This window comes from Crocodylus siamensis, chromosome 1, assembly GCF_052110815.1.
Source record: "Crocodylus siamensis isolate JL-2025a chromosome 1, ASM5211081v1, whole genome shotgun sequence".
Lineage (NCBI taxonomy): Eukaryota > Metazoa > Chordata > Crocodylia > Crocodylidae > Crocodylus > Crocodylus siamensis.
The window spans coordinates 321,838,001-321,863,148 of NC_143395.1; the positions used below are offsets into that span (position 1 = coordinate 321,838,001).

The 25,148-nt window shown below is 42.3% G+C and overlaps 1 protein-coding gene across 1 annotated transcript in view; it reads right to left on the bottom strand.

Moving 5' to 3' along the window:
- Nucleotides 1-12,966: 12,966 nt before the first annotated feature.
- GPR180 (G protein-coupled receptor 180) overlaps nt 12,967-25,148 on the bottom strand; it is a 35,538-nt gene continuing 23,356 nt past the window's right edge. The window contains exon 9 of the mRNA XM_090023552.1: nt 12,967-23,702. Within this exon, the coding sequence (XP_089879678.1) occupies nt 23,544-23,702 (159 nt within the window). The 3' untranslated portion in view covers nt 12,967-23,543. The remainder of the gene's footprint in view (nt 23,703-25,148) is intronic.

Consider the following 25,148-nt stretch of genomic DNA (forward strand, 5'->3'; position numbering starts at 1 on the left):
GCACATCAAGATTATGTTGGTCACAAACAGAAACAGTGAGTGAATTCTGGCCTCATTGTGTCAATAACAAATGTCTACATAGGGACCAGGCTTTCCCCCATTACCTTTCTGTAGCATTCCAATAAATTAATTAGTTTCTCCTTTCCCGTCCTCCAGGGAGTATCATAAATCCTTATGAAAACATGACACCTCCAGATGCCTGATGCAGTATTTGCATCTTTCTCAATTTTGTGAAAGAAGTTTAACCATTAATGTCATGATATATTTCCCTATTGCCTAAAGAAAAAGGGGAAGAGCATATATGATTCCAGCAAAATTTAGTATTAACATACAACTAACAAATAAGTATGGGATCCATGCTTTCCACCCGAGAACAAATGACACATTATGAAAAACAGGTGAACTTTTGTCAACCCATGCAACTTTTAGGGAAAAGTGAAAAAAAAGTGTAGTAATTGTGTACTTCTAGATGTCTCAGGAATCATCTTATTTAGGTATACAAAACCAGTTAAAACATTCTGCCTGATTGACTAACCTTGGTTCAAATCTAATTACTGATTACAGCATGTTAGCCAGGGATCACTCATGACTACAAATACTGCAGACGTAAGACGTAAAATTTTTTTTCCCTATTTAGATACAAGTAGATTTTAAATAATCATTTTTATTAGCATGAATAAAACACCTTCAGTGATGTCTCAGACCATCAACCGAGCCAGCCCAGTATTTTTGCTTTCAGCTTCAGTCCTTAATGCATGCTTTTAATGTATCCAAGCACTAGATTGCAAACTTTTGGGGCAGGGACCCTCTTTTTATTACAGTGACCAGCACTGTGGATTTTTAGGTATTGCGTCAATGCAAATAAATTATTTAAAAATAGTGATACATCCCTGGCTGAAGACTAAATTGTTTTCGGCATCAAAAAGCTACTGTTCTGAAAAATAGTTTTTAAATTTCATTGTGGCTGCCTTTCTGTAGACTGAGAGTCTCTTTTTAAGTCATCCCTTTAAATTATTTACTCATGACCAGCTACAGTGGAAGCAGTGCTAAAGAGAAGTACAAATGACAAGAGCCTGATTTAGCAAAGGACATAGTACACACTGACAAATGTCACAGTTACATAGAAGCTGATATCACAAAACTCTGCTGTGGATGAACATTATGAGGTGGCTAATGGCAATTGGCCTTACCTTTCAGAAGTGACAAAGGGGAGTTTTTTAGCCTCCCATTTTATAAACAACGTCCTTAACCCAAATAGCTATTCCACTCAAATTTCCTTTCCTGATCACTTCCAAATTCACTGAGCACATAATTTAGAGCTGCTTTCAAGAGTTCTCTTCTTTTTAGTTCCAACCAAAATACTCTTCGGTCTGGCCTCCACCAGCTACACACCACCGAAATTGCTCTTGCCAACACTAATAATGCCATCTTCTTGGCCTAGTAATAGCTCCCATATATTATCTTTGTCCCCATCAACCTCCCAGCAGCCTTTCATACCCTCAGCTATGCTCTCACGGAAATCTTGCTTTTCTTTGGTTCTTGTGATCAATCCTTTCAAGGTTCTCTTCTTTCTTCTTTTACCTTCTTTGCTGTGAGCAACACCACCTTTCTGTCACTATATCACTCTGATCTTTATTTTGCTACATTTTTTTAAACAGCCTATTTTGGCAGGCTGAGGGAATAGCAAGGCCTAGTTTAGGGAAATGCATACCTTGTAAATACTTTCAGCATATGGCTAACATGAGTGCAGGTTAACCTACAGGAACATCACAAATCAAAGTCTTGTGTATGTAGGGAAATAAATCTGGAATAAAATAAGGTGTTTGTATGTAAAGCTCAATAGCTAATATAAAACAACCCCTACTGTGGGTGTTTTTATTTCACTCTCTGGCATGGACAGATGAAAAGTTTGCATGGGTTTACACTGGTATAATCAGTGTTCTGCTAGTGTAATACTAGCAGACAAAAAAAGCAAACCCTTAACCAGGATAACTTCATACAGTCTGGTAGAGAAATAGTTCTGAAATAAGCAGGAGTAAATTCCACTAGAGTGTGTTACACCAGTTCAGGTTTCATCTGTTTGTGTCCATCTATGGGGAGCTGTTTGTTAAAGGCAAACAGGCTCTTATCTGCTCTCCTGTGGCCTAGCAGCAAAGCTCTGGAATACTCATTTACTGTGTAAGCTACCTGAGATAGTTACACCTCAGTTCCTGATCCCAGTGTAATTTACATACAAAATTGATCTGAATTTATTCCAGTACCAGGGTATCTGTCCATGCCCAAAGAGTGCAGTTCAGCTTAATCCACTTCCAAGTATAAAAGGAATAAAAGAGTTCACATAGGCACCTTTTCTTGATAGCTATTCTGGGCATTTTCTTTATGGAAAAACCTCTAAGATGCTTCAGTGTATTTCCTGATGTGATGTGAATCTCCTGTGCAAAGACACTCTTTGAGTCAGAATGGAGTGCTCAGTCTCAAAGTGTACAAGCTGCTGCCGCTAAAATAATACCAATAGCTTTGCTTCAGTTATAACAGAGAAGAGCCAATAACATCTTTAAAAAACAGAAGCTTTTTCCCAGTAGTGAGAGATACATGAATATGCGCTAATATCTTTACAATCTAGTGTTAATCATTTCACACCCATACCCAAAGCAAACGGACATCATTCAGTCTGGCAGCCTGCCACCATTTTAAATTGTTAGCACCTTATGCTTCAGCATAAAATCTAAGCACCAAAGAAGAAAGACAATGAGATAGAGAAGGGTATAAGTAAAATATAGCATTACATTGGGATTTTCATTTTGCTTGCTATTCATGACTTACTACAACTTACTCATCGCTTGTTTATTCTGAATGACATCCATTTTGTCACTGCAAAATTTTGATAAATATTGAAAAGAAATCTAGGCAGGGTTACTTACAATATTGGGCACCAACTCTGAGTTTCCCACTCTGTTCCTAGAAGCACACTCCTGCTGAAGTCAAGTATATATATACACTCTACATGCAAACATATTAATTTGTTTCCTCTCATAGATGTCATAGCATGCAGTGTTTTTAGAATTTTGCAGTGGTGTACATCTAAAACAGCATATACATGATATTTTATATTTCTAGTAAGATAGAATACAAAAGGATGTGTATCCTCAAACTCTGCACCACCAAGATTGCTGTGATTTCCTTGTTGTACTTCTTTCTACATTCTGTAATTTTCAACAATAAGAATTCTGCATCTCTTCACATTTTATTTTGAGACCTGTTCATGAATCTACTCATGTTAGTGATGAGAGAGAATCTCCATAGATTCCTTGCAGGCATGATAGCAGAAGGCCAATGATTGCCTTGCAAATGATGTCTGACCAATTCTGGAGACTATTTTGATAATTTTGCTACCTTGATGGCTCCCTCCCTATCTTTCTTTATGTTGTTTCCACTTTTTAACAATTTCCTTTTTCACTTCTATGGGGTTTTCTTAGTTGATTCCCTATACTGTTAAAAACTCTAAACACTGTAAAAGTCAATGCTGATTACAAGCATGTGCTTGTGTCCTGCATCACTCTCCTTAGTGCTGGTATTCTGGGAAAAGCAGGTGTCAGGCAGAGATGAAGAATTACATCCTCAGCTGCTCTAAGGTCAGTTTGGAACCAGGGGAATGGGAAATCAGCCTCAGAGAAGACTAACACAGCACCACCCCACCTGTTCTCAGGCTTACCTGGAACAAGTGTGTTGTGGGGGAGGCACTGGGCCAGGGTGTGATAGAATTACTGATCTCAACTGTTAAAATTGCCACTAAGACTGGCCCAGAGAACTATAGAGTCATGCTGGGAGTACTAATTGATTCAATGCAATACTTTAGCTTCCTATCTGTATTGCTACTAAAACTTGCACTGGAAGAATCTGAATGAGTATTCCCCAGTAAATATTTAGTTGATCTAAGAAAAGATATCACATCTATCCAAAGATGTAGGTGCAACATCTCCAGCAGACTTAGGTGCACATGTGCTTGGGTCTGGGTTGTCAAATTCACACCTTCAATCTTGCAAAGGGTGCCCTAAAAACCAAGCTTCAGATTAAACTAGCAGAGGGTGAGAGGTGCACTCCCTCTCCCCCTTCCATTGAAGCTGTGCCACAGGGCAGAAAGGTATGCAAGATTCATGGGGCCAGGAAGGGCCAGGAAGGGAAAGGGCAAGAGAGGTCATGGTTCAAACCCAGAGATGAAGGCTGTTCCCAGGGGGATGGGAGTCCTGGATTTCAGTCTCTGCTTCCTGTCATCCAGTGATTATCTAGTGCAGTGGTGCTCAATGTTTTTGCCCGGCAGACTGGATGGGCAGTGCCTAATCCCTCTGTGGGTGGGATCCAGCCAGTGGACGTAATCTGGCACCCAGGGTGGGCATGGCAAGAGCTTCATTCCCTGACAAAGGGCTGCGGCAGGGGGTGGGGGGGGGGAAGCAGCCTGCTGGATCCAGCCACGCAGGGGAAGGCCCATATCCATCCAGTTCTGTGAGGGGTATGGGGATGGCCTGACCTTGCAGGAGGAAGGGGACATGGCCCAGCCCCAACCTGGCTGGATGGAGAGAAGGGGTCATGGCTTGGCACCAGTGGCTGGAGGGGAAGGAAGCATGGACTGGCCCCGAACCAGCTACTCAGGGAGAGGGAGCATGGCCAAGCCCCACAGGGAGAAGGGGGTGCTTTCCGGACACAACCCGGCCATGCAGAGGTAATGGGGCATGATCTTGCAAGGTCCCTTCTAGCCCTGATGTCTATGACCTGACCCCTGATGTCTTGACCCCTATCTGGCCATGCAAAGAGATAGTCATGGCTCAGCTCCAGTGCACCCTACCAGGCTTGGGATTTTGGCAGCAGGAAGGGGTGGCAGTACTACCACTGCTCCCCTGCTGCCAAATGTCCTGATATGTGAGGGAGTCCCATAGGTTGGATTCTAAGACTCCATGGGCCATATCTGGCCCACAGGCTGGATGTTGAGCACCCATGATCTAGCCTGACCTTATTACTGGGCTTCAGACCCAGACTCCTTCTTGTACTCTCTCTTCCTTGTCCCACAAATCTTGTATTCATTTCCTCACAGGGCCCATTTTCAGTATGTAGAATCTGGGGGAAAGGGGAAAGAATAGCTCCACCTAGCCTAGCCTATAGCTTGGAGGTTAGGTTGGGGGGGACGTTGGTTTGAACTCTCTCAGGCTGAGGACAGTGCTGAACATGGGTCTTATGCTTTCTGGACAGCGTTTTCAATAATGAGGCAATTATACTAAAAAAGTGGGCAGCCACCGCTTCCACATTTTTGTTTTAATGAAAGTGGTCCTAGCTGCTTTGCCTTGTGCTGAACTCAGTCTAGTTGGTGTGATCAGGCTCCTATGAGATCAGGACCCCTGGTCTTATTTATACCATTACAGCATCAGGTCCTGGGGAAGACAAGGCTAAGCAAGTCCTACCCGCACCCCAGCTACACAAATCTGCAGGCACCAAACTGGAATTTCATCCATGAGGTCACTCAGAGCTTGTCTCTCTATAAGTGATTCTCAACCAGGGTGTTGGGACACTCACACCCTTTTGTGCACAGAGATAAAACTATAGTTTTGGAATTGGATACCATTCAATTCACCAGTTATAGAGGAGTGCCTCAAGTCCAATGAAAGGTGCCTTATGTACAAAAAGGTTGAGAACCATTGGTCTGTTTTCTTTATGTCTGCTCTTAAGCTACTGGTCTCTGGTGGGACTGAGAAGTGCTGAAAACAAGCTCAGAGAAGCTTCACTGGCGAGCTTCCAGATTTGGACTGTTTCAGCAGGCATAGATGAATGGGGCATGCTTGCTAAGATACTGCTATGGCAGCCTAGTCTGTGCATCCCAAATCAACTTTGATGTGAACCAGGTGCTGAGCTGCCTAGCTCTGCCAAGATGGCAGACCTTTTGGGCACATGCATTAACACCCAAGACGCCTGAGGAACTTGAGTAGCACGAACAGCCTTTTCAGTGTCTAAGTGTGTGTTATATGGCATAAAGAAATACCCTCATGCTGACACACTATGTATGCTCTGGAAGCAATAGATGTGTCTACACAAGATACTTTACTGTGCATTAGACTACTCTAATGTGTAGTATAGTGTCACTGTCTACACACGCATGTCAATTACTGTGAATTAAATTAGTCTAGCGCATTGTTTACTAGTACCAAAACATACAGGTACTAAGAAAATGGTGCATTAATTAATGCGCTGAAGCACATATGTAGACCCTGACCAGGAGCAATTTGTCCCCTGTCAACCCAGGCAGCAGGGGCACAACTGGGCTAAACCCCAATCTCTGCAGAACTGGGGAGAGCAGTCCCAGCTCCAGGGCAGCTCCCCACCAGCCCTGAGGAGATCAGAGCTGGCTCCAATTTCTGTGTGGCTGGGAGGGAGGTGCCCTGTAGTCAGTACAGCTCCCTCTGCCCCATAGAGCCCAGGTCTGACACCATGCCAACCTGGGGCTGGCACCTGGAGAAGCCTGGAGCTCCCCAAGGCTGCTGCAGGGCGGGTGGGGGGCAGACCAGGGCAGGAGCAGCCCTAGACTGAATTGCTGTCATTGGGAGCAAATTTGTTCCTGACAGGTACATGTTCAGATGCTTGCCCTGGTGCTTAAATTTTCTGCACAAAAAAAATCAAGTGTATTCTTTGCACATGTAGATGAGCTCAGTAGTTCCCACACTGGAAATAGTGTAGCTATACCAGTGAGATGCTACATGTACACCAAAAAATCCTGCCTCTCAGTGCTGGGATTTGGCTAACAAGCAAGTGCAAGTGGAGCAGACAGTCCCAGCCTGGTACTGCTTTACATGGTTTGGAAGTGTTTTGTGGCTTGGCCAAGGCCTTTGGGGGATTTAGGTTCCTGAATCCCACCTGAGGCTCTCTTCTGCTCTAATACATCTAGCCTTAGGCTCCTGTGAAGCTGAAGTGTTTTTGAAAATGCTACCTTGTTTTTTAACCTATTTTGTATGAGGCATGTTGGGTGTATGTTAAAGAAAAAGGGCCAGTGTGTGAGAAAGAGATAGTTTTACTGAGAGACTTCCACTTCAGCACTGTCATTTGGCATCCAACCCAACACCCACTTGAGTCAATGGAGAGACTCCCTTGACTTAAATGGGACTTGTATCTGGCACTTTCACCTAAGCCAAAAAAGTACTAAATGGGTAGGAATGGCTTTTGTTGACATACGAGTGTTGGGAACAATGACTTGGCAGCATTTATATCTGATTAACTCAGGTGTTGGTTTCTACATAGGGCCAGGCACGAGAGAATCAGACCACTGTTTTTTTCCTGGTGAAAATTTAATGTTGAGAGAACTTTGGTCACCTCTGAGAGCAAAGCTGGGAGAAATGCAGTGGTATGGATTATTTTAGTTTGTCAAATCTGCCAGTTGAAGCAGGAAGTTGGGGTGTTTTGGGGAGACAGTAGCGTTACCTAATAGATAGCTCATTAGCCTCTGTCTCAGGGCACTATTCCTGGCTCTGCCTTCTGCCTGTGGTGACCTTACGCAAATCACCCACCCTCTCTGTGTCTCAGTTTCCCTGTACATGAAACAGGGTCTGTAAAATGACACAGACCTCCTCTGTAAAGCCCTTTGAAACATACTGATGACAAATGCGGTGTAATTTAAAAGGAAGGTATTGCTACTACTCACTATTTATAAAGCGCACAGAGGAATATGACATGATTTTTAATCCTTGTTCTTCTTGCAGCCCAGTCCCAGTACACTGCTTCAGATTCATATTATCTCCTCTAGGCCTGACACCATTTCTGACTCCAGAGTTGTGTGTGAGTCTTTAGTTGAGAATTCAAACAGGCCAGGGAGGAGAATTAAGAGATTATCAGACATCAGTTGATAGACAACTTGGGTTTATGCTTAAACATTACAGTATCTCCATTCTGGAGAAAATATCAAAAGGTACATTTCAATGCCATTTGAAATGTGATTTAAAAAGATGACCCTAATCTTATGAGAGTCTGTCTGGACACATGTGCATTGCACTAGATTGTCCTTTTTTCCCTCTGAGGAATTAAAGTAGATATGCTAAAATGCTGCCTACTGCAGACTCCCCTTACAGAAAGTGTTAAACTGCAGCTGGTGATAGAAAGGGCTGATAAGGCCCCACAGTCTATGCCACCGCCTTCATGTGTGGCTGCTGCTTTGACACATCTGATGCTGGAGCAAGGACTGCCTGTAACCAAACCTTCCAGGGAGAGAGTGGCACGGGGGGAGAGGTTTGCAATGTAATGAAACAGCCTTATCCTCCCTGGTATCTCTATAACTGCTTAGATGACTTTTTAATTGCGGTGTAATGCATTTAATTATGACAACTCTTCCCCAGTTTCAAGTATGCTGTATTAATATTAGAGATCATTAACACTGCTAAATTGCGCTAATGACACAGAGTCCGCAACGTCCCAGTTAAGAGTGAAGGACCGGCTTTCTCGTTTGGCGTTTGTCATTCGCCTGATAGGAAGTCCCCCACCGATGCGCGAGCCTGCGGAGCTTGTCGAGGCTGCCTCCGCCGCAGCCGCGTTATGACCGCCAGAGAAACCCCCGCTGTAAAGCGCACCCCGTTTGGGGCTGCATGGGAGCTAATACTGCCTTTCTAATATCCACTCCATCTCTAGAAAAGTTAGAGCCTCGGCTCTTGAGCAGGGCTTTTTTTAAAAAAAAAAATAATTAGAGGAGACTGTATTTAACATCTGCAAAATACTCATGCTTATAAGGGATGAGAAATGCGCGCTGCTCTATTCTGTTTGCAATGGTTAGACCGTTTTAATCTCTCAACTTCAATACATGTCCTCTAGCAGGCTCTACTTCTTGGATTTCATTTTTAGATCCTTAAGGCTGCATATATCTGTCAAACAGACATAATGAATTTAAAGTGCTAATGCCTAGAAGACCAGAAAAAAACCCCACATTGAAATATATCCTTGCTTGATTAAATTACCACCTCTAGCTACTTTACCTCTTTACGTCCAAGCAGATTTCCTTTTTTACTTACGAAGTACCGGATCTGGAAGATGCGGAAGATGTAATTTCATGGTAAAAACATGCACAAGTCTTTAGACAAGTACATTTGCTTTACTCGTCTTGTCAACTCGGTGCCTCTCTGCTAGAACACGCTACTGACTGGAGGTGCTTTCAATTACACCCAACCTGCAGGGCGACCTGAGGGTGGAGCAGGGGCTTTTGTAAACCATTCTCCAAATATAATTAGTGTTAAAAGCTGTGGCATTAAATTAAGCTACTGCTTCTCCACCCCCCCGCTCAGCGCCGTGGCTGCATGCTCTCCAACAAGAGGGGGCAGGTGGATGGTGGTGGAGCCCCTGCCTGGTGACCAGGGGGACGAGGCAAGGTGCCTGGCCAGTGCTGCGAGCTCCGGTTAGCAGTCTCCTGCTCCGTAAGGACTGGACCTGCCTGGGACTTTTATCTTTCCCAGTTGAAAAGGCACCTTGCCAGGTTAGGGAGCTGGCCGGTGCAGTGATCAGGGTCCCAGAGATGCGGGGCACACAACGTGCTTGGGAGGGTGTCCACCAGTCACCATCATCCCTGGGATGGGGCAGCAGTGGCAGGGCTGGAGAAGGGAGCTGCAAACACTCACACTCACCCAGCCAACCCCTATCAATCAGAGAGGCTAGCAGCAGCCGGGCAGCAGATGTTGCTGTCACACTGAAAGGGTTGTTGTCCCATGTAAAGTGGGGCCTTGGACCTTGGAGATCAAACCCACGTGCCATTAGTCCGGTCCACCAAAGGTCCCCCCAGAGCCGGGGGGCCCGGGGGTGGCTCTCAGCACCAGGCCGCTGGGCTGTTGGGAGCCTAAAACTAAAGGAGGCAATGAATTTGAAATGAAACGACAAGTATCAGAAGAAGCAGGAGCAGGGACCGAATGAAGGAGAGAAGATTTGTAGTGCTTTGAAATGAAACGTTATAATCCCTCCAACAATCCTGTTGACTGTGAGCTATAGCGCTAGGAGTACAACACAGCAAAAAAAGATACATTGTTGGATAAACAGCTTCTTCTAGGTAAAAACTGAATGGCCCAAATAGATGAATAAGTCAACACAATGGAAGGGGGGGAGATGCTGAAAGGAAATGACTCAGTGGCAGTGTAAGGAAAAGGTAAAAGTGAACAGAGGAGAGAAAAGGAGAGAAAAGAAAAAAATGTAAATGAGTGAGACAAAAAAGCAAAGAGAAAAAGAAAAGAGAACAAGAGGGGGAAAGAAGTAATATTTTCCTTGATAAAAATGCACAAAAGGGAAGATGAACTTTGTTCTTTTTCTCTTTCTCCTCTCCTCTCTCTTTCTGCTTTTCGCCTCGCAGCACGCCAGCCTAAGCTGAGAGCTGTAATGTCATTAAATTGCAAATGCTTTTTCATTTCCGACACACACTGTTTACTTATCTGGCAAAAACATATGTTGGAAGGAATCCGTTAAATTCTGCCCATTGCCTTGGGTAAAAGTGCAATGGAAACGGACCCACTGAGCTTCTTCTTTCTTCTTCTTTTAGCACTTCCCTTATCTACAAGACTGCTTCGCAGAAAACTGGCTAGTTCAATGAAAAATGAAGATACAGCAGGAGATTAGAGAAGAACACTGAGCAAAAAATTCCTGGAGAGAGGGTCACTCCATTGCAAATGATTTCACTCCTCTAGATCTGCATAAATTACTATTTTTAAGGCATCTCCAAAGTCTGTATATTTTTCTCACTCTGTCAAACATTTAATTTCACGCCCCGTGTTCTGAATATGCTAAAATGCATATCTCTGATGCACCTTTAAGCCAGAAAAACGAATGCAAAATTGAAGATAAAATGATGTGATTTGCACTACAAGCCTATTACTTGAGGTATTTACATATAGTTTACCTCTGCAGTTCTGAGAATGATTTATTAAAAAAAAAATCGGGATTAAGCTCATATAAATATGTATAAATCTTTGTTTAGAAAATAGATTTTGCAGCTGTTGTGTCAAAAAAAGTTCCTTAAGATTCTGTGAAGAATTTTCCTTTAGCGGGCTTAAAAAAAAAAAAAAGGAGGGGGGGAGGACAGGATTTGACATCCTGTTTGAACAGGGGAGGAAAAAAAAAAAAAGACCCCAGACACGCACATATTCTGATACCCAGGGTTTTTTTTCAAGACTTTTTTAGGTTGCCCTTTTCCTCCCTACAGCTCCCGCGCTGGGACCCGCCCCCCAAGACCCTGGATGTGCCTAAAATCTGCTCGGGTGTGACAACAATCGCGGGGCCCCAAAGAAGGACAACCCCGCATCTGGCCACATCTGTGCCCGGGGTGGGCGGCGAGATCTGGCTGCTGTCGGGGTCCCTTCCCGGGCTCATTGAGATGGCCGAGGAAGGGGGACGCGCAGCCCGTTGTTTGGGGGAAACGAATCACTTCCCATTGCCTCTAACTCTGAATCCCAGCCCTGGCCTCTGCTTGGATCGCCTTTATTCTGTTCTGTTCCAAATGATCCTTGCAAAGAAAGATGCTCCCCGCCACCGCTAATTTCTTCTTGCAGATCTCGGCGTTGCCTCACTAGAGCTGAGCTGAAGTCTGGGCAGAAGCCGGGCCGGGCCGGGAGCAGGTAGAGGCAGCGCTGGTCCTTGACTCCCCTGGCGATGGAGGGAGGGAAGGCGTGTGCACGCCTGGCACCGCTGCCGGGAGAGCGGAGGTGGTTTACAAAGCCCGAATTAGAGCTCCAGCGGGATGCGCTTGCTTCGAGCTGTCTAACGACCAGTTGAAATAATAAAACTTGCAGTCTTTTTCAAGAGTTCATTCCTCCTTCCCTCGCTGTCTCCCCCCACCCCCACCCCGCGCAAAATAGCTTACCGATCCCCCCTAGCGGCGCTGGAGGAGCACGCGCGGCTACAAGTGGGAGCGGGGCCGCGTGTACACACGTGTCTCCGCGCCGGAGCGCGACACGGACAGCGCGCCCATGCGGCAGGCGCCGAGCCCCGCCCGGAGCTGCGCACCTGCCCTCCAACCTCCTCTGCCCGGGGCAGGGCCCCCCACCTGCTTTTCCAACCCAAGACACCAATGCATCCCCTCCTCAAGTCTTCCCACCCCAGACACGGTTCACAACCGAGAACTAGCAAGGTTTAGATCAATCCAAAGTTAAAGCAGCATCAAAATATCTCAGCTGCCTTGAGCCCCCCTTGAGAAGCCCAGTGCCCAGGGACACTGTGGCATTATCAGGCACAAGCAAGGTATCCAAAGCCATGAATGGAGGTGACATAGCCTGTTATGAGTCCTCGGATTCCTGCCCTAACTAAAGCAGCTTGAAAAGGAAGGTAATCGTTTTTTCTAAAAATCTCCCTAAAATTAGCTTTTCTGCACCACTGAAGGTGGATTGGTATGGCAGAAAAGTTTCACTGGGGCTGGGCTGGGGGACCTCACACCTTTGTGGCTTGTGAATAATCTCTCCAGACCAATCATATGCAACTTCTGCCCTGCATGTGCTATCCTGAACTCTAGTTATAACTAGCTACTGCATTAGTCTCCAACTAGAGTCCCTGCCCTACAACCCAATGTCACCTGTGAAGCATATGGCCATAATTTGCCCTGGATGGGTCAACTTAACTTTCAGGGAGGTAGTGGAAAGCTTGCCCATAACAAATGAGAATCCTCTACAGCAAGTCTTAACTGTTGCTTATTTTTGCTTGAGGAATTTTTACTTAAAAAAAATAAGAGGCAGAATTATCCTATTTCTTCATTTTTCAGGGTTTTTTTCCTGAGAATTTGGATCCAATTTTGGAATTTAAATTGCAATTGATTTTTCATGGGAAACAAACAAATGTTTAAGCTTTTTCCAATCCATAGTCAATGGGAAAAACCTACACACTTTTACATACAAAAAACTAGAACTCTTGGTTCCAAAATGAAAGCTTTTATTAGACCAACTGGAAAATGGCAAGAAAATTGTCCTTTTCTGCAAGCTTTCAGGATCAAAGCACCTTCAAGATAAATTTCAGACCCAGAAACAAAATCCAGGATTCAGCAATGGTATGTGGAATTGCATTAATCCTGCGAGGCCTTGGTATTCACAAACAGATGAAGGGGTTTTTCCTGATCCATTAGTCCTATTTTCATCAGCAAAAATACACAAGCTTGATCCTATTATTTCCATGATCTCCTTTCACAAAACATGTCAATTGAAACAACTGATAGTTAATAATACAATAAATATGGTATGGATTAAAATGCACTTTGAATGTGGAATAGAACAATTCTCGGGTATGAGAAACTGAAACGAGTATTCATTGGACAACACAGGTTTAGGGGGAAAAACACTTTATTTTTCAAATAGGGCCATCCTTCTGCAATGTTATTTATATGGAAAATTCATTTCATTAAATAAAACTTCATTATATTATAAATTATAATAAATGATATAATAATTTGGGTGCACTTATTCTGTTAGATGAATGGTGTTACTCGATTTCAGAAACATACACATGGTTCCAATGATTTGATGGCCAGTGACCTAACCTATGAGCTACAGGGAGAATAAGATACCAGGTTTGTTTCGTGGCAGGAGTGGGAGAACAACAAAGCCAGCATATACCATTCCTGTACAAAAGAGCACAGTGTGTCACTGAGGAATGACTTTCTACAAGACACGATGGAAGAGTGGACTCTTGGAGGCTGCAGTTGTCATTTTTATTTTAAAAGAGAAAGGGGTTAAGACAGGAACTCTTTCAGAGTGATATGTATCATACTGGTTTGCAATGTAGCTCCCTCATGTTCTTTCAGAAACATTTGTGTGACTGAGATATGTGATAAAATATTTACCGGGACTAGGGACAACAGGTGAAACTCACCTCCTAAGTCCCACACATTATTTTGAGGGTTTAAGTGGGATTTACATGGTGTCTAAGATGAGTGCCGGACATTTGCAAAGGCAAGAATTTTACTCTAACTGAACAGCATTATCCACAGCTGTCATTATTTGCTGAAACTCCAAAGTCCTACACTTTAATCCTAAAGATTACTCCACAGCAAATCCTGGTCAAGAATTTACATGATATTTCACTACTTCCAAAACCAGACATTTATGCATTCCCAAGAGGTATCCAGAATGCACATTTCTGTAGGTGTTAGGACTCTGGACTTTCAGTAGAAAAAACATGTTTCTTGAGGGCTTAATCCAATCCCCGTTAATGATAATGGAAAAGCTCCAGTTGACCAACTGTGTCTTAAAAAGGGTTATTAAGTAATTCACTGCTTCTGTTTTGATCATTTCTTTTAATATAATGTTTACTATTTGAGGGATAGGTATGCTCAAGCAAAAAAGCATAGGTGAAAGCATTTTTGATGGGCTTGACTCTGGATTAACTATTTTATAAAAGTATTTTGCCTGATCTGACGAACTGAATGCCCACCAAGTGCCACCGCATGGCTATCAAACATCAAGTACCAATATTTGAAGCAAGGTATTGGTACTTAAATGGAAACTGGAAAAAGCAGAACATGGTCACAAGTATGGTGACCTCAAGGGGAAAAGTTAATGGGTTGAGGCTAAATGTTCTTTTCTGCTTCCCTTAACAGAAAGGAAGCAGCAGCAAAACATCCCTGTTCTATGGCACATTCCCAGTATCTCCTAGAAACTACTCTGCAGGTATCTGCCTTCATCGGTGCAAGGAGGCAAGGCATGGCAACCTGCTGTGGTATCATCCTTTTCTTAACACTCCCAAGAAAGTGAATCTTGATCTTGTCACTATTAGGTTGGCTATTCCAGTACCCAGTGGCAGACAAGGTTCTCTGGGTATATCTGAGATCTTTTATTAGGCCAACTAAAACAGCTGGAAAAAATTTTCTTTTCCAACTATTTTAGTTGGTCTAATAAAAGATATCAGATTTACCCAAATAACCTTGTCTGCCTATGTCCTTAGATCAACACAGCAACAATCAACACTCCAGCACCCAGTAAAAGCCATCTTTTCTGAGGGATGAGAAGTAACACCCAATAAAGGCCCTGGAGAAATAATGGCCTGGGAGGCAGAGCTCAGTGTGAATGACCCTGATCTACAGATGAGTACCTCAAGTATTTTTAAGTTTTTTTTTTATCTTGGTACCCTGGGATACATTTTTGGAAGCTTCTTCACCTCACTAATTTCTTGGTGGAACAAATTTGCTCTTCCACAGATATACAAACTTTCCAGAACAGATTGCATTAGTTTAGACTTGTGGAGATCTATCCTCTCTGTGGAAACAACCTGGGGACAACACAGTTAATTCAGAATTACTTCAGGTTTCTTCTGTAGGTTAAAATCTGCACCCCCTGTATTACTCAAATGCAATTTTATCTTAACATATGTATTAAAAGTAGATTTTTGACCTTCGCTGGCTCTTTGGTAGCTACTGTAGTCTATCGCATAAATACACACTAGTTCTTTGAACAAGGCTGGCATATATACTGTACATACTGGAGAGAACTTTCCTGTTTTTAAGTGGTTATATCACATGCATAAACCAGTTCTCAAAGTAAAACATTCATTTTTATTTTCAAAATACCAAAGCATTAAAATCATGTAATTGAGTAATCATTTGCCAAACTTTTTTTCTAATCTCATCTATTTTAAATTACTTCAGAGCCAAAATGCAAATTAAACTGGTATGCTTCCAAGCAGTATCCTCCCCACCCCCTCACCTTCCTTTTTAAGCACAATTTAAAGGTACTCATGGAACTTGGGCAGAGATTTTTAAAATTATTTCCTTTTGTACACTGTAAGCATTTAACAAGTTTCAGTCTGATGAAAAGTGTCATGGAAAATGGAGTAAGTACAGGTTTTATGTAAATATCAATCCTTTCACTCTAATATATATTTTATGTGTTTGGATTGAAATGCATAATTCCATTACCTTAAAGGACATAACATGGTCAATAAACACCCAGAGAAATTATTTACCAATTACCACAATGAACAAAATGAAGTCTGTTCCTGAGACTGCCTGACCTTTGAGGCTCCCTCTGACTTCAGGACTCTTGGATCTAAATTGCAAAATCAGGATAAAGTACAGTTTGACTAAATGGGAGTAGCTTTGAGATTCTGGCTTTAATTTTAATTTTACACTCTTAAAACAATTAAAGGTTCTCTAGTTATCAAGGAAACCCTTGAAGTGGCTGGGAAATTAAGACCAAGATCATTATACATACAACCTGTTTCTGCAATGCCTGGCTCCTTGCATACTTATTTACTATGCTAGATGAACACAAGGACTGTGGCCAAACATGCAGGCTTGTGGTTTATGGGGCCACAAACTGCACGTTAAACTGTGCACAGCACTGCTAATTTGCAGTGCGGGAGGCAAAATTTACTGCTGGGATTTCTGGGTACCAAGCTCTGCCCCCCCTCTCCAAAAAAAACCCACCCAAAATTGGCACAAAGCATGCAAAAATAGTGTGCACCAGGACAAATAGCATCTCCATGTGCTGCAGAGCCCCTGCCCTGAGGTATGCAGAGACTGAGTCCTGACCTGCCTGCTCCCCCATCTTGAGGCATGCTGCACCCTGGCCTGCCTGCTCCCTTATGCCACTCCCTGGCTGGTTGGAATGTAGGGAATCTAAGCATGGGGACTGCCAGCTTGGGCACAATGTGCAGGGTGCCCCAGCCAGCAGTCCCCACCCCCGCAGCCCATGGAGGTGCTTGAGACTGTAGCAGGGCTGTTAGGAAGGCTAAGGCGGAGACAGAACTAGGACTAGCAACCCGGATCAAAGAGAACAAGAAGTCCTTTTTTAAATACATAGCGAGTAAAAAGAAAGCACTGGATAATTTGGGCCCCTGCAGGACATGCTTGGCAATCTGGTGGTTGCACCAGACGATAAAGCTGACCTCTTTAACAAATTCTTTGCTTCCATTGCTCTGAACAGGGACCAGGACATCCTCTCCACCAGGATACCGGATGGACTCAGGAGAGGCACACCCAGGCCTAGGGGCAGAAAGGACCTAGTTAGGGAACTTCTGGTGGGACTGGATGTGCTCAGATCAGCAGGTCCAGATGATCTCCACCCAAGCGCTGAGGGAATTAGCAGAGGTCATTGCAGGCCCCCTGGCATGGTTTGACGAGCACTCATGGTGCTCTGGCCAGGTGCCAGAGAACAGGAAAAGGGCCAATGTGGTCCCCCTTTTCAAAAAAGGGAGGAAGGAGGACCCAGGAAACTATAGGCCAGTTAGTCTTACCTCGATCCTGGAAAAGCTCTTTGAGAAAATTATCCAGGAGCACATCTGCGAGGGACCAGCAGGGAAGATCATGCTTAGGGACAACCAACATGGGTTCATTAGGGGCATGTCCTGTCAGACCAACCTGGTTGCCTTCTATGACCAGGTCACAAAATCCTTAGATGCAGGTGTCGCGGTGGACATAGTTTTTCTGGACTTCAGGAAGGCCTCTGACACTGTCTCTCACCTCATTCTCATTAAAAAATTAGGCAACTGTGGCGTTGATGCCTACAGATGGGTCGCCAACTGGCTAGAGGGCCGCACCCAGAGAGTGGCAGTGGATGGGTCATTTTCGACCTAATGGGATGTGGGCAGTGGGGTTCCCCAGGGCTCGGTCCTCGGGCCCGCACTGTTCAACATCTTTATCAGAGACTTGGACAAGGGGGTGAAATGCACCTTGTTCAAATTTGTGGATGACACTAAGATGTGGGGAAAAGCGGGCATGCTAGAAGGGAGGGACAGGCTGCAATTAGATCTGGACAGGTTACAGGGGTGGGCGGATGAGAATAGGATGGGTTTCAGTGCTGACAAGTGCAAGGTACTGCACCTAGGGAGAAAAAACCAGCAGCATACCTACAGGCTCGGGAACTCCCTTCTCATCAGCACAGAGGCAGAAAAGGAACTTGGAGTCACTATCAATTCCAAGATGAACATGGGCCACCAGTGTAAGGACATGGTCAGAAAGGTTAACCGCACCTAGTCACGCAACCACAGATGCATCACGAGCAGGTCCTCAGAGGTGATCCTCCCCGTCTACGCGACATTGGTCAGGTCACAGTTGGAGTATTGCATCCAGTTCTGGATGCTGCACTTCAGGAAGGATGTGGACAGCATTGAGAGGATCCGAAGGAGAGCCACTCGCATGGTCAGGGAGCAGCAGGGCAAGCCCTACAAGGACAGGCTACAGGACCTGAACCTGTTCAGCCTCCACAAGACAAGGCTGAGAGGGGATCTGGTGGTTGTCTATAAACTTACCAGGGGGGACCATGGGGAACGGGATAGTCCCTGTTCCCCCAAGCACACCAGGAGTAACTAGGAATAATGGTCCTAAGTTGACTGAGAGCAAGTTTAGGCTAGACATCAGGAAACACTACTTCACAGTCAGGGCAGCTAGGATCTGGAACCAACTTCTAAGGGAAGTGGTGCTCACTCCTACCCTGGGGGTCTTCAAAAGGAAGCTAGATAATCACCTAGTCAGAGTCATTTGACCCCATCATCTTCCTGCCCCTGGCAGGGGGTCGGACTTGATGAGCTGCTCAGGTCTCTTCTGACCCTACCAACTATGAAGTCCGGCCAGGAGCTAGGAGCTAAGCATGGATGCCCACGGCAAAACAATTTATGTCCTGCAACAAGGGCACGTGCAGGGGTGCTACTGCTAGTCTGAACGTGGCCAACAGGTCTAAATTGCTAAGCAGTTGGACCACCAAAATTGTTAACACACTTTGTAAAGCTAGACGGGGAACACAGAATAGAATGAGGCCAACAGCTCATACAGAAGGATTTTAAGTGTTAACATATGGACTAAGAGATTATTAGATTATTGTAGTGGAGAACAGAAGCAGACTTCTGCTTCAACATAACCACTGAAGAAAGATGTAGGTCTGAGAAAACTGAAGACAAGTAGGTAAACAAGAAGCAGGGAAAATTAAAAGGAAAAAAACGTACAAACCACAAGAATGCACATGCTAAGTGGATGTTTATAGTGTTCATCAGAATAAGTTCTGGAAGAGGGAAAGAACTGGTCCCCTGTATACTGAAAATATGAACACATGCAAGTGACAGAGTTGGATCCTTGGGAGATTAGGAGGGGGGAAGATTTGGAAAAACAAGAGATCTAGCAAAGAGTTGCAATTTATGAGATTACTTGGCCTGGATTACTTGGGATTGTCTTTTTCCTTATGCCTCACTGTGATCCCCAAGGTCAGCTGAGAGCCAGTATCATCAACATGCCAAGTTTGCTTAATGAAAATGTGTGGGAAGTCTTTTTTAGGAGTCACTCCTCAGCTCCTGAACTTCCCCCCTCTTGAAGCTTGCCAGAGTCCAAGTTTTCTGAATGCTCTGTAAAATCTTCCTGTTTTAGCAGGTGTTTAGCAAACAAAGTGAAGCCTGGATATTATTCAGGGGTGGAGGTGTTGTTTTGTTGTCATTCTAGTTGTTTAAAATTTTTTTTTGTTTGTACTCCTGTTTTATATTGTTTTTTTCTGTTTTCTTACTATAAGCTGCCCTGAGCCTTTGTAGGGAAGGGAGGCATATAACAATCAACTAAATATTTAAAAAAAAATACTTTGCCTGGTTGGTTAGAAAAAAAATAAATCAGCTAATAAATAAATACTAATAAATAAATTATTAGCACAATAAAACCTTTTGTGAATATCAAGGAATGGTAGGCCAGTAAGATTTTTTTCCTTTTAAAGCAAATCAGACTCTCTCAATAGAGCATGGTTTACCTGTCCTTTCTTAGGATAGCTGCACTTACATTCTAAATGAATCAAAGATGCATAAGCTTTCGTAAGTTTTCAGATGTGGCAAAGTGAGCTGTTGCTTACAGAAGTTTATGCATCTTTGATTCAGTTAGACTATAAGGTGCAACTCTACCCTGCCATCTGCCTGATCCTAAATTAACACTGCTAACATTTTTACAATGAACACACACAAAAAGTATTGTGATGTTAGTTTTGGACAAGCTGAATCACCATTTATTGCAATTTCTAAATAATAACAACAAGCTGAATAAGTTGTGGTTAATAAATAAGAGCCAAACCAAATTCTGCCCAACTTCAGTGTAGGATTAAGATACAAACAATAAAAACAAAGTGTTTTGAAACTCCCATTGTCATAGAGGCCAGAAAAAATATTAGATCTTATTCTAAATGTTTGATTTTTATGGGAGTGAGTCAGAATATACTGATGTAATCTTGATATTTTTCCAGTCTCATCTTTTATTTTTATTCACTTGTAAAGTTATGCTTAGTCATATTTATTTGCCTTCCTACCCTGAGGATTTTTTAAAGAATGGCAAAAATACTGGAGGATAATGGGGCCATGAACAGCTATAGGGATTTTTAACAAGAACCTTCCCTTTTTTGTTTGCTGGTTCAATCAGTACAAATTGATAGAAAAGGAAAAGCATCACTTCGAAGACTGTCTGAGGGCCTCTGTGGAATCAGTTGGTGATTTCTGTCTATATTCCTTAAGACCAAGAAGCTAGCTGGCCAGCAGAGAAGACAAGGACTGGGCATGACAGTGAAATATTTTTTCAGTCAGAAAGCTTCCTTCAGAACATGGAGAACTTCAGTTTGCAGTCTTGTCAATATGTGCCACCTTTTATAGGCTTCGAAATAAATTGGTATGTAAAAGCAATCTTTAGATAAGACAGAACATCATCAGTAACAGTCAATGCCTGAAAATTAACAAGCTAGAGGGTGTCTTTCAGCCCCAGCTAAATACTTATGTTCAGCAATTAATTAGCATTGTCATGTGTACATAGACACACAATCTTTTATTTTGGTCCCTCTGCACTGCTAGGGTGACAATACACCTGGAACTGTGGTCAGACTCCTCAAAAGAGAAATCCTTGGATGACTGACAACAGAGCAGACTCCTATTTCAGTCAGAGTGGAGCAAGAGGAGTGTCAGGAGAAGGAATAAGCAATTGATTCCCAGCTGGGTATAAGGTACCTTCATGTTAGATTAGATTAAAACAGCCTCTGTGCACTTCTCTATGACAGAACTAGGGCTGAGGCAGCTTCAGTTTGAGCTTGGGGAAGTGAAATCTGCTCCTGGTCCCTGTCCCTCTCCTTCATAGATCTTAGTGTAGGAGACTGGATATTTTAGGTCATAATACATTACCAAGCAGTTGGAATGGTCATCTCTCTAAACAAATGGCCTCTGTGGTTATAAAATAAATCAAGACAATGGATAGTTTCCATGCCTTAACAATTACATACATAAGGCTAATGCATGCTAGGTATCAGGAAGAGAGCTTTTTGATCTAAGTACCAGTGCTAACTGTTGGCCATCTTACCTACCAAAAGAATGACATTTTACTGCTACAGTTACACTAGTAGAAATATTAAGATGAAGTTTACCAATTACTGGGTGAAGTAGAGGCAAGAAGGATGAGATTATCTATTGACTACTGGATGGTCTGGGAACACCGAATGCCTTTATAGTATATACTTAGTTCATCCGAGTATATGAATAAGGATTCTGGGTATTTCGATATTTATCACGTGAAACTAAGGGATACTTTATACATCAGTCTATGGCACTTGGCTGGCAACATAAGCAGCGAAAAGTACACATGAAAAACACTGGCTGCTCCTTAAAAATAAAGTTTTTCTGTAGAGATTAGAATTACCATCATGGTTACATCATAAAATATAATCGTCCATGTTCAATGTTTATAAACATATAAAATTCTGTGATAGAGTATGAGTGTAATACATGGTCTATCATGAGGATATATAAAAATACTCCTATTCTTTTACTCCAGATTTGCACCATAAAGAATGCTGTCTCCTCAGGAGGTAGAAAGCAGAGATAAACAGGAGCATAAGACTACAGTTTTAACCATATCAGAATGTTATTGGTTAATCAGAAGAATGTAATAATTAATCTTGTAATCCTCCTGCAGATTGTGTGAAATAACAACAGCTCATCTTTTCCAGCCTCAACCTGCTATTCTTGATCTGAATTACAAGGAACTGAAGAGTAGATGAATTAATGAGCGACCTTGCTACATTGCTATTTTGCCTTAGTGAAAGATAAATATCTGGCTTGTTATTTAAACTACAACAGAACACTAACTAGACTTAAGCTAAACTGAACAACCTGTGCAAATGTGAACAAGAAAGCCATGGGTATTTTAAAGCTAAAATACTATCTTCAGATTTTCCATAAAAAACACATTAAAATCAACCCAGTACTATTTGTAAAGGAGTGAAAATTCATTTGCCAGTAAATAAAATCCATGTACTGAAAGAACACAAGATCCAACAATAATGTCTACAAAATCTGACAAATATCAAACTAAATACAAGTAGAAAGATTTCAATCAAGAACTTAAAAGGAATGTTAATATTATAAAGAAAAAAATGTCAGCATGATTTAAATCACACTCAATAAATAGGCACTTCAATAAAGTATATTTACACTAGCTTGCTGAATACTAGGGCATCACAAAGTAGTATGGCTTTATTACAATGGATGGAAGATGGCAACTACTTAGAACCCAGTGCCAACATGGATTATAACAAATCCAGTGAGTATTTTGTTTTTCAATTATTCATAGAAAATTTAATCCTGATTAAGTATCCTTGGGCAGGAATTCATGGGTAGTTGATGACTGAAACCAACATTTATTTGAAATGCTTCTGTTAATTTAATCTGTGTATATGGCTTAATTATGATTGAATCCTCAATGTAAGAGAAATGAATTATATCAGGATTAAAATTCTAGTACCACATCACACATTCCATTTTCTTTCCTATTTTTAAAAGATGCAAGCATGCTGCTTTTATTACATTCATGTTGCCATCACTTTACAGCCTCATATAGTGTTTAGCCTTTTGCTTCTGTATGTTTTAGTAGCATTTATTTTTTTTAAAAAAAGTGTAACATAGGTAGCAACAGATTTTTAAAAATAAAAACTAAACCAACATCAACACCACTAGCAAAAAAGTGCGTCATTTGCACAAATAACAAACAAGAGTTTACTGCATTTACCTGCAAACATTTTACACTGGTTTTCTGGAACAAGTTTGTTTTCATTTAAAAAATGTAAACATAAAGTGTACTGTCTACAAAGTACAGGAAGAAAAAAAAACAACACAACCTTTTTATTCATTACATTACAGAGATTTCAGACTGGTCTATCCCAGGCTTGTTTGATGTCACAGTCATTTGAAGAACTGTTTTTTATAGAACCTTAAAAACTAAAATTGGTGCAAGATGGGGAAGGTCTTAGATTGAAAAACATAGTTATGAATGTGAACGGAGAGACTGGTCTTCCTTTGTTGTCATGTACCTCAGTGCACAGCATGTAACACAGAAATAACCTGCATTTAAACATTAAAAATTTAAATATATATTTAATACCACATTTTGAGTGAACACACCTAACTCGGTGACCTGTTCAAATTCAATATCAGTGAAGAGCCCTACTTTTATGATTTGTGTTTTCCAGTGAAACCAGAGTAGCATGTTTACCTGAAGCAAATATCTGCATACTTGAGTAAATAAATGTATACTTAAGTCATTAAGCACATCTGTTACCTAACTATGTCTTTTCCTCATAATGTCAGAAGTGATGTCGACTTTTATGTCCAGATGGTACTGTTAATGGTAATGTCACTGATGATAGAGAAGACACTTCCCAATATAGGCTATGAGACAGAAAAAGTCTGTAGAGGACAACCATGGAGACAGCCTGGCAGAGGATAACACCTATAGTAATAATCTAAAAACAAAACAAAACAAAAAGATAAAGAGAGAGAGAGAGAGAGAGAGAGAAAAGTGAATGCTTTGAAGCAAGAACAAATCAATATTCTTATAAGCAACTTGTCAACAAAAATTGCTACAAACGTTTTGATATTTTAGTAGTTACAAGAGATTTGAGTATGGTGCTGGGATCCAGAAACTCTTTGACTTGTAATCTTAGATTTACTAGTTCAGTGGATAGTCTTGGGCAAATCACAAACTCTGTGCCTCAAAACTCAGACCTTTAATTCATGTTCACTGGAGCCCCACAGGTGTAGCTGACTTAGTTACCTGTACCACTCAGATGACAAAAATAAATATGCTTGTACCTGCTGTTTCTATGCACGCAGTTCAAATGATGGTGCCTTCTCATTTTCAAAGATATTTTTTCATTTCAACCTGTCCATTTACAAGTGAAGTACTTGAGCAAGCAGCTGAGCCACAAAGTTGCTGTGAAACTTACCATAGTCTCACAAACAACATGGCCGGCTTCCCCAAAATCAGCACATTGTAAGCAGGGAAGCCGTCTTCTACTGGAAAAGAAGCACACCTGGAGACACTGTGTGCAGGGGCAGATCCAGGGCAAGTTCAGTGCTACAGTTCTGTCTCCCTTTGGTTCCTGTCCACTCAAACTTCATAAAAAAGTCCCTGGGAGGGGCAGCAGCATTTTTATTCAGGCAGTGCCAATAGAAGCCACCAACTTTGTATCTCTTTATCTCCCTGATTTCTGCTAATCTCTCTGTATTCCATGGGTGCTAACAACCATCTGTTGTTTTTTATGGTCTTGATGTTCCACTCTTCAAGCTATCCTTTTTTCTGCTACTTTGCTCTGTGTTACTTATTTCTGTTGTTGCTTCTCTTCTATTTTTAGTTCTAGCTAAAAACCTTAACTCGGCTGTGGTAATATTAACTCAGGTGTAGAAATGACCAACGGTGAAGTAGCAGAAGCACCATTAAGATTTTTAAGAAGGCTAGATTTTGTATTATGAATCTGAATAAGATGCATACAATGACTACAGGACTAATCATACAATATCTTTTGACCATTTTTACAATTTTTTGGCTAGTTTATATACAATTCAAAAAACACAAACTAGTAAATTAGTGCACATTCCAATAGTTATATTTGTTTTTGCTTTGCTTTTAAATTGAATAATATAGTGATAACAAATCATTAGGGGTGTACAAATAGAGATTTTTTGGGCCAAGGCTGATGGCCAATTTTTAACAAGCCATATTGGCTGATACAGATTTGACCGCTGATATGCAGGCAGGCAGCATCTGGCTGGTAAGTCTATTGTGGGGGAAGGGGCAAGAGGGGGGCAGTTGAGGCCCCTACAATGAGAGAGGGAATGAGGCTGGGGCTACACAGGTAAGACAGGGTACAGGATGGAGCTGCGTGTGGATCGTTTGGAGGGTGTGTGTG